At 34.1% G+C, this 16,355-nt stretch overlaps 1 protein-coding gene across 3 annotated transcripts in view; it reads left to right on the top strand.

The window, feature by feature from the left end:
* LOC121428366 (alsin-like) overlaps window positions 1–15,786 on the top strand; it is a 54,787-nt gene extending 39,001 nt beyond the window's left edge. For all 3 annotated transcript variants that reach the window (XM_041624960.1, XM_041624969.1, XM_041624951.1), the window contains 16 exons: window positions 1,631–1,701; window positions 2,154–2,325; window positions 3,200–3,306; window positions 3,679–3,744; window positions 4,397–4,495; window positions 5,235–5,505; window positions 5,816–5,893; window positions 6,228–6,352; window positions 6,820–6,990; window positions 7,721–7,826; window positions 8,705–8,862; window positions 9,664–9,825; window positions 10,362–10,541; window positions 11,521–11,566; window positions 13,173–13,381; window positions 14,248–15,786. In XM_041624960.1, the coding sequence (XP_041480894.1) occupies window positions 1,631–1,701; window positions 2,154–2,325; window positions 3,200–3,306; window positions 3,679–3,744; window positions 4,397–4,495; window positions 5,235–5,505; window positions 5,816–5,893; window positions 6,228–6,352; window positions 6,820–6,990; window positions 7,721–7,826; window positions 8,705–8,862; window positions 9,664–9,825; window positions 10,362–10,541; window positions 11,521–11,566; window positions 13,173–13,381; window positions 14,248–14,389 (2,163 nt within the window). In that variant the 3' untranslated portion in view covers window positions 14,390–15,786. The remainder of the gene's footprint in view (window positions 1–1,630; window positions 1,702–2,153; window positions 2,326–3,199; window positions 3,307–3,678; window positions 3,745–4,396; window positions 4,496–5,234; window positions 5,506–5,815; window positions 5,894–6,227; window positions 6,353–6,819; window positions 6,991–7,720; window positions 7,827–8,704; window positions 8,863–9,663; window positions 9,826–10,361; window positions 10,542–11,520; window positions 11,567–13,172; window positions 13,382–14,247) is intronic.
* Window positions 15,787–16,355: the final 569 nt, after the last annotated feature.

The raw sequence follows: 16,355 nt of genomic DNA, 5'->3' as shown, positions 1-16,355 counted from the left end.
AGACACAACTACTGGATAAATTCTTCTCGGTTAATTTGCTTAGGAGCCATAGCAAAATTAAGTCCTAATGAAAGGACCTGATGTTCATTCTCAGACAACTGAGGTTGACAACAGTTTTGCTAGGATGTAAAACTGTTGTCTCGTAGAACCTTGCGATGACGCTTGGCACCACCCTTTCAAAGACCCTTTCCGAAAAGGATACAAACAGGACACATAGAGACTTTCCATAAGTGTATGCTTAATGAAACTATAAATATCTCATAATTGTCCCTTTCAATGCTCAGTTGATCATTATGCATCAAATAATTCTAAATGATCTAAATCATTCAAATTCTTTCCACAATTTCTAATGCTCTCAGGGTTCTGGATTGGTAATACCTCAATTCACTTTTTATGCAATTTTGTATGCTTGTTGTAGGTATTGTTTTGATCAGGAATTGTAAGATCTATTCCTTATATGAGCTTAGTTTAATATATGTAATGAAGACACAGAAGCTGCTTATAGAATGCCTACCTGAGCCTGTTGCATAAACTTACTATTACGGTAACTTTACTGTCCAATGGTACATGTAACTACCATGGTAACGCTGATCAACAGACAATATAAATCAAGGATTCCATGAAAGTTACAATTGGAAGACAAAGTTACCATAATAGTAACTTTTCAGCAATGTGGACTAGATCCTTGAAGATTAATATTTTATGCAGCAGCAGGACATGTATAATATTCTAATTCATATACCACTGATATCTTCTCAGATTATTAACTCCCCCAAATATTATTTTATTTAAGATCAATCAATCAAAACTTGTTTTCATTCATTACTAGTGCTACATAATTCTGACTCCATAAGCAGCATATTTGAATCTTTGGATTAAAATATATAGTTTTTGTTGCTGATTTATTTAAGATATGATGAGAATCAACAATGAAAAGAAATAAAGCACCCTAAACAAAAGGAAGCTGAGGTCCATTGTAAAATATTGAGCATTAGATCTTTGATTTACATTGCTGATTATATTTATAATTGTATTGCCTCTGGAAAGTCTATATATATTGGTATACAGTGTAAGCATGTGCTGCAGTAATTGTCTGTCTATGTATTAAATGTGATCATATGTTTGCATGATATTGGTTTGAATTAATTTTACTATTAAATTTTGTGTAAATTTTATAATCTTTTATTGTGAATTAAAGCAGAGTTTTCTTGTAATAATGATGAATTCTTCTGCCCACAATTGATTAGTTTATTTTATCAATAAATTTATGAATTGAAATCTTGGTTTTACAATTTATTGCCAACAGTATTGCCCTAATTCTAAAGATATTGAAAATCAAGCTAAACCAAGTAAGGGATGGTTTGGAAATTTTGTAAAATAACTTGAGTATTGTTTGGGACTTTTTTTATTTTAGTTTTTAATTAAATTTGTTCAAGCTTTATTTGGTTTAGTTCAGGTACTGATTTGCAAGAGTAAAGAAACAAAGTCTCCATACTGCAGTTTTGATAATGAAATTATAATTTAAAGCTATTGAATTTTGTAAAAATAGGATTTAATATGTTCATTGTTTTGACGATATGCGAGGAATAAATCAATTATTCATATATCTCTGATCTTCCTTTTGTTTCAGTTTTCCAACCATCAGATATTTAGTTTGGCCCTGGTATGGGCAGAACCTATTCCTGATACAGACCAAGTCATGTGAGTATTTAAATCTGTCTCTTATCTATCTATCTATCTATCTATCTATCTGTCTGTCTGTCTGTCTGTCTGTCTGTCTTTCTGTCTCTCTCTCTGTGTCTGTCTGTCTCTCTCTCGAAGACAAAATAAAGTATTGTGTAACTGTATCTCTCTGTCTGTGTATGTCTCTGTATCCCCCCTTCTAGACACTTCTTACTTATTATGAAAAAAATACTTACCCCGGTATGCTTACTCTCCTTCATATGTGGAATCTTGAAATTAGCTCATGTAGTTGAAGAAAGTTATTGTTCAAATTTGATTCAATTCAATTTACTTCAACATTATCACACCATGAAACTCTCAGGTGTATAATACACAAACATTTAAAATAGGTCTTTCCCTTTCTAATAATATGTGTATATTGTTACCATAATTGTAGTATTTTACATATCCTTCATATTTTCCATACCCAGTAATGCCATACAGCTGCATATGCCTGAGGAGACATTAGTATTACAAGCGCCCTCTCCTGTTGAGAAAGCCGAATGGTTGTGGTCTATCAATCAAGCCATTGATGCTATTCTTACAGCCAGTCAGAAGAGTCCTAGCCCTGATATCACACACAAAGATGGAGCCTTTCAGAAAGTAAGATATCACAGCATGAAACTCTCAGGTGTATAATACATAGAGCTCTTTTGAGGTAGAATTGTCTCCTGTAGGACCTTTCTTAATAGCTGAATTTCTATCATGATTGCATAGATTGTTCTCTCAAAAGATGATTGTTGAGAGTGCTTTCCTTAAGTCACATCGCTTGAAATTGTACTATTCATGTAAACGCCATGGTAATATGACTCTATCATAATCATGGTTTCCATGAAAGTTGTCATATTGACAAGTTACCATATGCAACATGATCCAGAATAACAATCTCACTGTAACAACCACCTTGATGTGAATATCTGTTTGTGAAAACAGTTTGTTAACTTCTTAATTATAAAAATAATAGCCAATTTTTATAAAGCGATTTTCCCAGAATGGCTCAAAGCACGTTACAGCATATTATTACCCCGGTCATTGGATTCATTTCAATCCCGCACAAAAAGTGCACAATTTCCACTCCCTGGGGAGCATTCATCGCAGCCTTGTTATGGCACTGGCAAAATCAAACATACAATATCTTTCACATCCTACCGGGTACCCATTAGCACCTGGGTCGAGAGTGGCAAAGTGTGGATTAACGCCTTCCCAAAGGACGCTAGACCGCGGAGGGATTCAAACACACGACCCTCTGTTTACAAGGCGAGAGTCAGAACCGCTACTCCATGGTTCTTCCATGATATCTTATATCTGATGGCTACCTTTATGCAATGGTTGCATTGCTATGTTTCTGTGGATCAAGATAGAATTGCACCCCTTTATCAGACTAATTGCTAAGGATATTATAAACTAAAATTTGTGCAAAGTACCACATAAGATTTTTTTAAAGCAATATTTAAGTTAAATGTATAATTGTATTTAGGTACCACCGAAGCGAACAAGACAAGGCCGACATGCGTTCAGCTCAGCAGGAATACACAAAGATGCTGTTTATGAAGGCACTTGGCTGAATGGAAAATGCAATGGAAAGTAAGTTCAAGTTCCTTGATTGGTATAAATGATTGGTTAGCTGTTCAATTCTGTAATAACTTCAAATAGGTAGTTATGATGGTGTACATTATGAGAAACATGCAATGGACACATTTTCCCATCTCATAATTTTATATATATTTAATATCAGATAAAGGTACTTCTCATTCACCTCAATCACTTAAGTAAAATACTTAATCATCAAACTTCATCATGAAGTCTGAGCCAATCCAGTCCTATGAATCTTCACTCCATATCTTTAAACATGGAAATTCTAAGATATGAGCATTTGTAATATTAGGGGAAAAGTAAAGAAATGGGAAAGATAAAAGCATTTAATATATATTTGCCTTTTTTAATGTTTTCTTCCAGGGGAACACTACGATGGCCAGATGGAAGGAAGTACACTGGTAGCTTTGTACAGGGTGTGCAACATGGGTAAGTAGATATGCCTCTTGAAAACAGGAACAAAATAATTTTAAATTATCTATTTATTAAGGAGGACAATGAAAGTTCGTAGTCATAATTTTGGTTGGTTAAGTGACAGGGCAGGATGGGGGTGGGGGGGGTTACAAGGCTTATGAGAATTTATATTAATGTGACATGCTTTTAATCTTTCTTGACATTAACAATATTAGTTTCTCAAATGATCATTAAATTATGGTCACAAATCTTCAACATACACATTTATCAGTCCCACATTGCATTATTTACATGTAATTACTTCCTGTAAAGTACAAGAAAAGCAAAGGGGCAATATATAAAAATGATCACCCCTTGACTCCATTTCATGAACTAATCAAACCATGATAATTTGAGACATTACCCCTGTCAATATGAAGCACAGAGTAAAGATTAACCATTTCAGGAAGGTCTTACATATAGGGATCAAATGTAAATTCTTTTGGAATTAACCAAAACAAACACTGCAGTAAATGGTTCCCTGTTAAGATCTTGTTCTAAATATCAATGCAGGTATGGGTTTTATTATGTAAAACACCCTATTGTGACTACTAAATTATTGTGTGTAGTGGAGTATGTGAGAGATGCTAATAATATAATTGTGTTTTAATTTGTTTTACTTTACCAGTCATGGAGTACTTACAGTGCCTGGACCTGATCCTACCAGACAAGAAATCTTTGAAGGGCAGTGGCTTGAAGGAAAGATGCATGGAGTAGGCATTCTAAGGTACACTGTTTAACAACATGGTGAAGATTCTTGATCTTGTGTTGCTGGATAAGATCTAACAAAATTTAAAGACTGACTAAATCATTAGCAACATTTTGCAAGACGTTTATCTACTGCTGGGCTATAGCGGAGATAAATCATTTTGAAGGGCATAGAGACATTGTATCATAATGGGATTTTTATTGTTATTAGGTTTCCCACTTTCAACTTTGTGTTTTGATAGATGCAAGTGCCACTGTAGTTTGCTCTTCATTAGGGATGCCATGCTTCCATTCCCTTCTATTACTCCCACTCCTCACCCCTCTCCCTTCTACCCTTTTCCCTCTTGCCATTGGAACACTTCCCAGGGAGGAGAAAGCTCACATTCTGTGTATGTTAGGGTGGTACAGACGACTATTAAGTGAATTTGTCTAGTGTAAAAAAGAACAGTGATATTTGTACTATAAGTGTACTGGTGTGTTTGAGAATTTAATGTTTAAATGATTTGTAGTGAAATTAAGATGTTAATAACAAATTCTCTATGGCACTATATCAATCCATATATCATATAAATAACATTTACAAAAAATCCTCTTATTTAGCATAACTGTACAGATTGATATTCAGACATATAACACATTATGTTGGTAGTGTTATTAAACCTCGATCAAGTAATCATCAATCAAGTATGACAAGATATTATTTACTTTATATTTTAAAAATTACTGATCAATGACTTTTTGATCACTATTGATTGAAGGTATCAAAATGGAGATGTGTATGAAGGTGAATTCCAAGATGGTGTCAAGCATGGTCATGGAACTCTTCAAATTGGCAATGCAGCCGTTCATGACATCTACATAGGTAACTGGCGTCACGGAAAACGGCACGGCTATGGGGTGATTGATGACAATTCAAGAGGGGAAAAATACATGGGACTCTGGCAGGATGATCATCGTCATGGTAACGGACTGGTCATAACGCTAAGTGGATTGTACTATGAGGCAGTATTTGCTCATAACAAAGTCAATGTGAGTTTGAAATTTTTTTTTGCCTTTCTTACTTCTGTTTTTCAGAAACAAATAAGATCTATGGTTTTCTGTAATTCTTACAACAAGAAAGCATGTAAAGATTCATATTGCACTATTATGGTTTGAAGTAAATATTTCAAAACAAATTTCCATTTGGTTCAAGTACTGAATATCAGATAAGTTTGTACAAAAGAATAACATGTGTTGCAACTAGATATTAACATGAGCACCACTGTAATATACCAATGTTTGATCTTCAATATGGAGACTGCCTCATGTTTCAATGTGTCATTCCATCATTATTGAACAGGGTTCTGGTGTACTGGTCACTGAAGATGGTACATGTTATGAAGGTGAGCTTGCTACAGGACCAACACTCAATGGAAAGGTAATACTCATATTTTCCTACTTGATAAATAACCCCCAAATTTGTAATTAATTACCTATATATCTTAATGCCATAACTCAAAGTCCATAGCCTCATTTTGTTAATGAAATTTTTTTACAAATTAAGATTTCACCTTTTTATATGGAATTATCACGTAGAGTACAATAAAGTATAGTCACATTGTGTAATGTATACAACATTATGCTCTATATTAAGAAATGTAAGGTTTACCCTTATTTTGACAACAATTTCATAATTACTTTGTTTAAATTTGATTTCCACTTTAGAGGTATAGGAATAAGCAGTTAATTTTCATTTCTGTTTGATATTTTAGGGTATCTTAACTCTTCCAAATGGAGATGTATTGGAAGGTACATTCAATGGTATCTGGGGAGATGGAGTGAAAATAAACGGTACCTTCAGCAAAGGCATGCTGGATCAGCAAGTTAAAAGACCATGGTAAGTGTCTGTGCACATTACCAGTCCATTCCACAGTACAGATGATGAAATTGTAAAAGGATTTTTTTCTGAAATACAAGTGTTGAAAAAATGGATGTGAATTAGCCTGGTTCCAATTTTTCCATGTTATCTTGATAACAGTGTATTTCTGCGTTGTTAACCATATGAATTTTCTAATTGCTTATAATCATCTACCTTGGCACTTTGAATAACTGTAAATGAGATTTTACCTTATTCCTTAAGAAATGTGAACAAATTAATATATGTAAATGAGTTTGAGTAAGAATTGGTCTATCTAAGATCTAACACCTAATGCAGGAATGATTATGATTATGATTGAATGAACACTTTGTGTAAATATATGACATTATTATCAATTAAAGATATGTGAATTTCATTTTACAGTGCTAAAGCACATAATAAAAGATCTACCTGATGAACTATCATTGTTTTTCCATACTAACCAGTGCTATAGGGAAACATACTGTACCCCCTGATCAGAAATGGGAAGATATCTTTGGTCAGTGCAGGACACAGCTCGGGTTTGTAGACTCTACCCCTCCTGACTCTCATAAGGCTTGGGAAGCAGTCGCTGTAGCACTCTCCAGTGGACATAGACAGCAAGATACTAAGGAATGGTAAGCAAATATCATTCACTCATTCATCTATTATGTAATCATTTTACAATTTGATTACAATTTTGTTGACTTCAACACTTTTCAATCTCTGGCCCGATGTCTTTGGAAAATCTCCCTCCAACTCTAGAAAACATTATCTCACTTGACCTATTCAGATAGCTTCTGATCATACAATTATATAATTATAAATCTTAACTTGCTTTAAGCTTCAAACGGTGCTTTGTTTCCTCTGTGGAAAGGTGCTTGATAAATCCAATTAGTATATTATCATTACAAATATAGGATTAATCAGTGTTATATGAGAATATGTTGGTAATTGCTTTACAAGGTGTTGTTAAGAGTTTGTTGATATGGTGCTGTTTTACAGGAAGGATTAATCAAGTTAAATATTTTCTATATGGAAGCTATTTTCCTTCTGTTCATTCCAAATTATCTTTTGTATTGAATGCAATGGTCATTTACAGAGTGATATTTTTCAACTAATCAGGGCTATTTATAAAAAAAAATGGGGCTTAAATGCCCTGAAAACCATTTATTTCTTTGCTGCAATTCAACAAATCCCTTTAGGGGACAGGTCTAGTGATTTTTGTTTTATAAGGACAAAAAAGTTTTTGAATTTGCTGAAAAAAATATGACTCAAAAGATGTTGAGAGGACTTGAAAATGCTCCTGTGTTTTTTTGCCAGTTGTATTTTTGTTAAGAATCATGCATTTTCTATTTTTGTGATTAGTTTGGACAGGAGGATATCACTAGATGGTCTGGAGAGGATACCAACCCATAACAGAGGAAAGATTACACAAGATGATTATACATCCATTCAAGACTACCTAGACAAGGTATTAACCTAAAATTATGGAAGAAATATCTGTTTCATAAAAAGAAAATGTTTTAGGATCCTTCTATGCCTGTGAGGAGACACATATTTTTTTTTTTTAACTTGCGGAGGCTTGATAACTCAGTTGGTAAAATGGGGGTTAGGATTCTGGTGACCCAGGTTTGATTCCCACTTGATACACAAGGCCCTTTGGTCAGGTATTTAAATCCTCATTACCAGGTCCCCCAGACAAGACCTTAGGCCATCTGAGCTCTGGTTGCTCTCTTACAAGCATTCATGCTTTTTAGCAATCAAGTAAAAATCACCACCAATACTAATATATCCATTGATCCCTTATTTCTTAATTTTTATGACTTCACCACAGACAACTGGTTGATATTGAGATATTGTATAATGCAGTTTAAAAGATATAAATACACACACTGCCCCTTATTTTGTTTTGCTCTGTAGGAAGTGGATCATTCTTGCAACCTCTTCAGAATACTGATAAATTATTGAAATATAATCTTTCTTAAATAATGATTGCACTGCTAGTGCTAGGGTGACAAATTCATATATTTGGATGAATTATCAAATTTGAATGCCACGATTGTTTCCCTTTGAAATGCGACTGAGCCTTAATTAATATTTTCTTACAGATTGAATTCTTGGACTATCTTGGTTTACCTAGTCATTAAAAAGTGATTTTTCCAATTCTTATTTTATCTCAAAGATAAATCATGACCCCCATTCTTTTCACTTTAGAAATGATTTGATCATACCTAACTAAGTTATACATAAATTTCTTTATTCCTTGCTGCGTTTGAATTATATGCCTTTGATGCAGTTTGGTAAACAAATGAGAGTAATTAAATGACTTATGTTTCCTTTCCATGACAGGCCTTTGACCATCCACTGCATCCATTGGGTAGATTAGTTGATAATCTAGTCAATGTCTACCGTGCAACCTATATAGGTGTAGGTGCTCATCATTGGTTACTCCCTTACGCTGTCACTGAGATTCATTCCTATGTCAAGAGACTCTACAATCTCTTAAGGTCAGTTCAAATAGTATCATGGTGGGGGGGGGGGGGTTGGAGGAGTTCACAAACCATAAAATTATTGTCTGACGAGTCATGCTTATATAATGAAGTGCAAATGATATATGATATATGATACCATACTGTATGATATATAATGTGCAATTTTATAAATACTCAGTGTGTGTCTTCGTAGCATGATTTGACCAGTGGGGTGGTGTCTTCTCTACCACACGCAACTGGAAATTCTGCACCTCTTTGTGAAAATTCCACCAGAATGTAGCGTCACATTCAGAGGCCCAATTTATTTAACTTGTTATTAATGACAAATTCAATAGAATTTTAGTTTGACTGATCAAATTGCACAATTTGATTAGCAGAAAACAGTAGCTTATATCACCTTGCAATTGATAACATGTTTGGTGACACAGGTTCTGCTGGAAATGTACTGAATGAATTACTAGTCAGAATTAAACAGTGGAAATACCACTTGTTGTTCATAAACATGATGGTAATTTTTTTAAATCAATCTGTCCATATACATAGCAGCAAACTACATACTATACAGCACTTGTTTAAAAAACATAACTCCTATAAGTTTATAGAAAACCATTAGAATATAGTCAAAAGTCGAATATAGTCAAAAGAATTTATTTAGACAATTTTCCATGAAATTTGAAAAAAAAAACAGATCTGTCTTTTCTAAAGTTTGATGTTGATTTATTCTATTTCTTGAGAATGGTGCTTCTGGAAGACTCTCTTGAAAACTCTTTGAATGCATAAACACTCTTGTTAATTTGTTTGCTTGAATTGTTACAGAGTTTTGTTTCCTGACTTACCAAGCGAAGAGCCAAGAGTGAAGACCCCTGTGATGGAACAGACGCCTTCCTTTCATTATTATTATGACTATGGGGATACACAATCAACACAATCACAGAATACATACCATAGTAATGCCAAGGAGAAAGACAAGGATGACATGTAAGTTAGTAGATGGGACTGAGTATGTAAATGGGCTGTGAGATTTCCAGGGATGTCGTCAAGGCCGGCCCTGAGACCACATTTTGCCGGCCTTGGCCTCTTTCTGAGTCACATGTACAAAGTCTATGGGAGAAGGTTGCCTCCAACGGCTTTATGACTCAGAAGTGTCGGCCTGGACTACATCATATATTGTGATATTGAGTTTAGTAGTATTATATGAAATATGAAATATCAATACATTAAGGCACTGAAACTCATCTTGTGTTTTTTATAAATCATTGAAGAATGGTCATAAAATCTAGATACTTTTCTCAATTTCTTACAGATGTGAATGAATCACAACACACATGAAATTATGTGGTAAAACTGGGTACACTGGGTGTTCCTAAGAGCGGTTAAGAGATTTAGTATGTGTTATGTGTGGGACTGTTCACTAACCACAGTAGTATTTTGCTTGCTGGTACTTCTTAGATCATATTGATATATTTCATCTTTATACTCTAACCAACAAAATATGATTGTTTGATGAATTTCAGATCACACCAGATAACAAGCGAGGGCCTCCTTCATCCAACCCTGTTACCACGTCTCTACCCTGTTATCTTCACTCTGTATGCTCTTCGTAATGAGAAGGAAGATGAGAACTACCGATACAGACTGACTAGACTGAACAAACAATCTGATCTTGGTCTTATGGCTTATCTTGGTGTAGATCAGTAAGTGTTATAATATCTATTCAATGTTTCTTTAATCTTCTATTATTATTTTCTTATATTTCTAATGGGGTTTTGCAAGTCAATTTCGGTCCCTAAATCAGTCATATGTCTTGCAGGTAATTGCAAATTAGTGATTGATTGCAAATTTGCTCCTTGAAACAAGATGTTTAATAAGATTTTCTACAGCTAACGTTGATCTATCAGTCGTAAAATTGCAACAGAATATTTGCAATTGATAACAAATATTTTCTTGCAACATCCCCTTAAACTATTTGTATAAAAATACCACTATATAATTTCATGATTTAGAAATCTTTCAAGTAATAGCATCAAAAGTTTTTACATAGTTAAAACAAGATATCCAAACAAGATCGTGGATGAGGGTTTTTTTTTTAAATTTTGATATCTCTGAAAACTAAATTACTCTCCATCAAAATCTGAGGATCTATAGAGCAGAGCAGGGAGTCAGGTAATTACCTCAATAAAACTCTTCTTCTGCTTTATTTACTGCATGGTTGTTGTTTTTTCAGTGGCTTTCTTGATTCCCCATTGTTTTATCTATATATATACCACAAACATTAGAAAAGACAGGATTCTAGCTAAGATCCGTGTTTAAATCAGATGGTGCCTCTTTCATTTCAAAATAAATCAAGTAGACAAACCAATTATCATTTCAAAGTTTTATCTGCATTTTCTAAAACAGGGTTAAGAAGAAATGTAAACTTGTTATTTGTAATATATTTGAATTTGAATTTATTTTACATATTTCACAAATGAACATAATACAAAAACAATGTAACATCAGCTGATTCAACATGATCTGATCAGATATGGCACTATTCATCTGAATTAGATAATACAGCATTTTAAATCAAAGAAAATTTGACATATGTTGAAATATCAGGGAGCGGAGCCTGCCTACTAAGCATATTTCAGATATGTACACCATATCTTATGCTATCCTTATATTCCCTTACAGAAAATTCTGGAATGTAGACGAGACCACACTTGCTAACCCTGGAAAGGTATAGTCATTCATAGTATGATGTTTAGAATTTATTTGTTTGTGTTGCTGTTTATATAAAGTATGTATTATAGAAGAATAGTAATATTTAATCCCTATGTTGGAATAACCATGAAATATACCAGCAAAAATGGATGCATTTTATCTAACATTTTAAAAGGACAAACTTCACATAGTGGTTTGCATTCAATTTAAACTCCACTACATGTATATATTACTGCATGTAAGGACACCTCAATGTGGTGGCAGTAGATAAAACCAAGCCAATTTCATAAGCAGTATAGGCATACTTCAGCATGTATTCTGTACTCCCAAGTATACAGAATTGATTGATGAACACTGACTCACAAGTGGTAATTGAATTTCATAAATGTAAAATTAGATTCAATTAAAATGATTGCAATCGGGTTGCATATTAGAGTATACATGTATATTCTTTTGGAAAGGGTAATCAGAATTTGATGACTTGTATTTACCACTTTGATATCAGTCTGTTGCCCCTCTTATATCTTTAACATAAATGTTCAAACTGCTTCTGAATGAGGAAACATCATTGATCAATCTTTCTCTTAAGTCTACAGGGACTTAGTTTACTTAAAAGTCAATCTCTTTGAGTGTTTGATTAATCCCCTTGTATACAGAATGAATAGCTTACATTTTAGATTGTGTTGTTAATGAAACCATTATGTGATCAAAGACAATAAGGGATTTAGATCCTCATTTTGTCCTACTTATTTCAAGTGAGTGGGTCTCTATAGAAAGTTCAACATCCTGTTTGGAATAGCTTCCTATGTCTTTGTATTTGATGTATGATGGGACATGTGATAGTGAAATGAGGGAAACATGTATAACATATTATTGCAGAACCATGCTGGGTAGATGTGAAATTAATCATGGTTAATATATTGTAGTGTGGAGTGTGTGTGTGGTTTTTTTTTTGGGGGGGGTAGCTTTTCCCGGTTTTTTTTTTTCAGAATAAAACAAGTTCAAGTGGTATGCTGCCGTACTTTGGCAAAAGGAAGCAAAATGGTACAAAAGTACCATTTTTTGTAAATGAGCAATGTGTGTTCGTCATTTACATACATTGTAGGCATCAATGCAATTTAACAGTATATTTTCTTCAATATCTTTCCTTAGAACGATCATTTCTTCCCCAAATTTTGCCTGAACATGGAACATACAAAGGTTGTTTCAGAAACAACAATAACTCAAATTTCACTGATGTGTCACTTCATTTTGCCAAAGTTTGGCAGTATGGATATCATGTCAGATCCTAAAAGAACCCAAAAAGTGAAGATAGTGGAAAGGTTTGCCCAAATATCAAGGACCTTTATCTCTCTTTTTGTATTTATTATTCTGCCATGTTAACGAAATCAAAGTTGGCTTTATTTGTACTCATTGGAGTGACAATCTGATAGATTTAGGTGTTAAAAGGTCAGAGATCACTTAGGTAATTATTGGAACATATTAGAAGTTGTGTAATATTTCAATTTAGCAATGGCAAAGGCAGATTTTTGTCTAAATGCAGTCAAGAAACCATCTTGTTTTGATTATGTATAAAATTCATTAAATCAAGCTCATTAATCTTTCCCTTTTCATGGTGTCAGCTGAAAGAGACAAAGGATGCATCCTTCTTGGAAGCCATTGAGAGTCTCCAGAACATCAGTACAACCTTCTGTCCTATTGATAAGCTTCACGTTATAGAAGCATCATTTGAAGGAATCAATAATGTTGTCAACTCACAACATTCTGAAGGACACGTATGGTCTATGGATGATCTATTCCCTGTGTTCCAGTATGTCGTCGTCAGAGCAAGGTAATATACCCCATGACCAATGGCTTTAGGAAAAGACTTATTCAGACAGGATGTGACAAAGCTCAACAATACTATTGAAAGTGCTCCAATATGATGAGAAAAATCACATTAGTTTTGCTAATCGATGTGTGCATTATGATGCTTCAAGTCTCAAGAAGTTACAAATTTGCATTAAAGAATTAGTGACAAAAATATGATTCCATGATGAAGTTTCTTATGTAGTTGTTATGATTTCATTACTAAATCATGAGTCATTTGAATGATAATTGTATTGATGGCTTTTGTTTCATTCAACTCTGAATAGAAACTTTTGCATATACTTGTTTTCACTTGTGCTAAACTTTTTTGAAGATTTGATTGGTAAGCCATTTTTACCCGTCGAGTGCCAAGTGAATCTCTTGCCTCTTGTCTTCAGACTTACCCGTTATATCCCATAGACTTTGTATTAAAAAGTATGACTGAGCTTTGATGCCCCTGATTGAAAGAGCCTTAAGTAATAATAATGATAATCATAATAGTGACCTCACTCCAATATGTATAGATTTATTTAATAGTGGGATTAATCTCCTCATTTTGACACTCTGTTAAATTGGGGCTTCAACAGTTCATAGAGTTTCTCAGCATCGACATGTCTGTCATATAGTTACCATATCACAAGTCAAAGATCATCGCTTCTCAGCCATCAGTCCACTAGTGACTGTCTGTGAATGCAAGCTTGTCAGTGCTAACAGCCTTTATGCAGCAATGCCCTGCTGATTACTAGATTCTGTTAGCTGAGCTTTGAAAGTTTGTGTTTTATTCTCTGACTTCCATTTTCTTTGGAAAAATAACTAATAAACCCATTTCTCTTTTTTGTATTTATCCAGGATCCCTCATCTAGGTTCTGAGATCCAGTTTATTGATGATATGATGGACCCTAACCTGACCCATGGTAAGCTAGGTATCATGTTTACTACACTCAAGGCTTGTTATATGCATACTAAGAATGACAACCTCAAGGCATTATAGATTGGTATCCAACCTCTCTCAACATCAGCCATTATTAGCTTTTTTTCAGGTGGACATAATCATTGAGGATTCCTAAACATTGAGGATTGCACTAACCGCTAAATTATGATGATCATTCAAAGGACACATGACCCCCGGAGCAATTCATGCACGCCCATTTGTAAAGTAAGTCATGATAAAGATGTTGCTATGATTATTGATTCAGCATGACTCTAATATATGAATGGCAATTACTAATACTGGTGAATCTTAAGGTCTACTTTTGACTAACCTTAAAGATAGCTGTTAAACTATGAAGTCTGTCCACCTGGCCCTAAGATAACTTGAAATGTTCCAAATAATCTTTAGAGTTAGATTGTGAAACTAGATATGGCATACATTCACAAATGTCCATTTCTAGATGTTCATTCATGGTTTGCTGCCATTGTCTGTAAAGTTAGTCAGATTAAGCCAACCTATATATTAGCAGACACTCATAGATACTCCTTTATCGGACAGCTGCCATTCTTACAGTTCTGCTCTTGTCAAGTCCTAAAGGTATTGGTAATTGAAATGAATGCCTCTTTAGGAATCCAATAAGAGGTAAAGGAAGAAAAAAGGAGATTATAGGATTGGATTTATTGAGTGATAAATGGATCAAATTTTTGGGGAAGAATGTCAGAATAACTAGTGAGAACTTGGGTGTGTGTGTGTGCTTGTGTGGGGGAGAGAAAGTGAAGGTGGGGGGGGGGAATATAAAGTTGAATGAAAGAATATATGATTGAGCCAAAGAGTAGTTGAAATGAAAGGAACAATATTAGTATCAAAGATATGTATAAATCCTTTTTCTTTGTATGACATGTCATGGATATTGGACTTAGAAATATTTACATGACTACAGTATGTAGATCCTAAATGAATCATTGCATTTTAAACTTATATTAGTACTGAGAACAATTCTGATAAGATACTATATCAATCATATAAGGGCTATCGCATTGTTGTCTCTGTGTCAAAATTTGATGGTTTGAAGGGAAAGTGCTCTGACGAAATTCAAACGAAACTTTGTGGCTAAATGTGACTTGAGACCTTTACGATAACTAATGTGAGTAACAAGCATGTGTATGTTATTGCTATGGTTAATCAGTCTGCTTCTCTATGATAATAGGTCCATTTATATATCACAGCTCTTCATACTCTATAGAGTTTATGTAACAAATTGATGATGAAGTGCATCATAGATGAAGGATCATAAGATAGATGGTTTTATGTCTTGGAGTTTGATAAGATCAATTACAGCACTCTGTATTAAAAGGCCACAGCACACCTTAACAAGTGTTCACGATCCGATTTTGGAACAAATCGCATTTTGCTCATTTTCTGAAAATGTGAATGGAACATATCAGTTTATTTGAGGTTAAAATCAATTGATAGAATACTAATACAACCATTTTGAAAGATTGCAAGCCTTTATTTTAGAGTAAAGGCTAAATTAGTTTCAAATCGTAGCCAATCCTGCGACTGCTGTGACGTCATTACGGCTAGACATTGAATTTACCTTTATTCTAAGGATGATAGCATAGTCACAGATTTGAACATCGGTATTCGTACACTGATTTAGAACATTACACAGTAAGATATTCCATGTCTCAGTATTAGCATCAAATTCTACCAGGTTTTATTCCAAAATCAGGTCGCAGACCAATCGTAAGGTGTGCGGTTGCCTTCAGACTGGGCCCAGGAGAGTATTTCATTAATCTGTTGTCTGAGAAGTTGTCAGACCTAACAAATATCCTTTGTTTTGATTGGTTGAGGACTGAGAAGCCTAATATCCTATCGTAATTGTCGGATTAAGCATACAATGTCTGATAAAGCACTATCAACTCCTGCCATGAAATGTAACCCAAGAGATTACAGATTTTCTGGTAGATTGTATACATCGATGTATGTGTTCATTTTGAGGCTTGATATTTAAACTAATACCCAA

Source organism: Lytechinus variegatus, chromosome 1, assembly GCF_018143015.1.
Source record: "Lytechinus variegatus isolate NC3 chromosome 1, Lvar_3.0, whole genome shotgun sequence".
Lineage (NCBI taxonomy): Eukaryota > Metazoa > Echinodermata > Echinoidea > Temnopleuroida > Toxopneustidae > Lytechinus > Lytechinus variegatus.
This window is presented reverse-complemented; position numbering and strand designations above follow the sequence as displayed.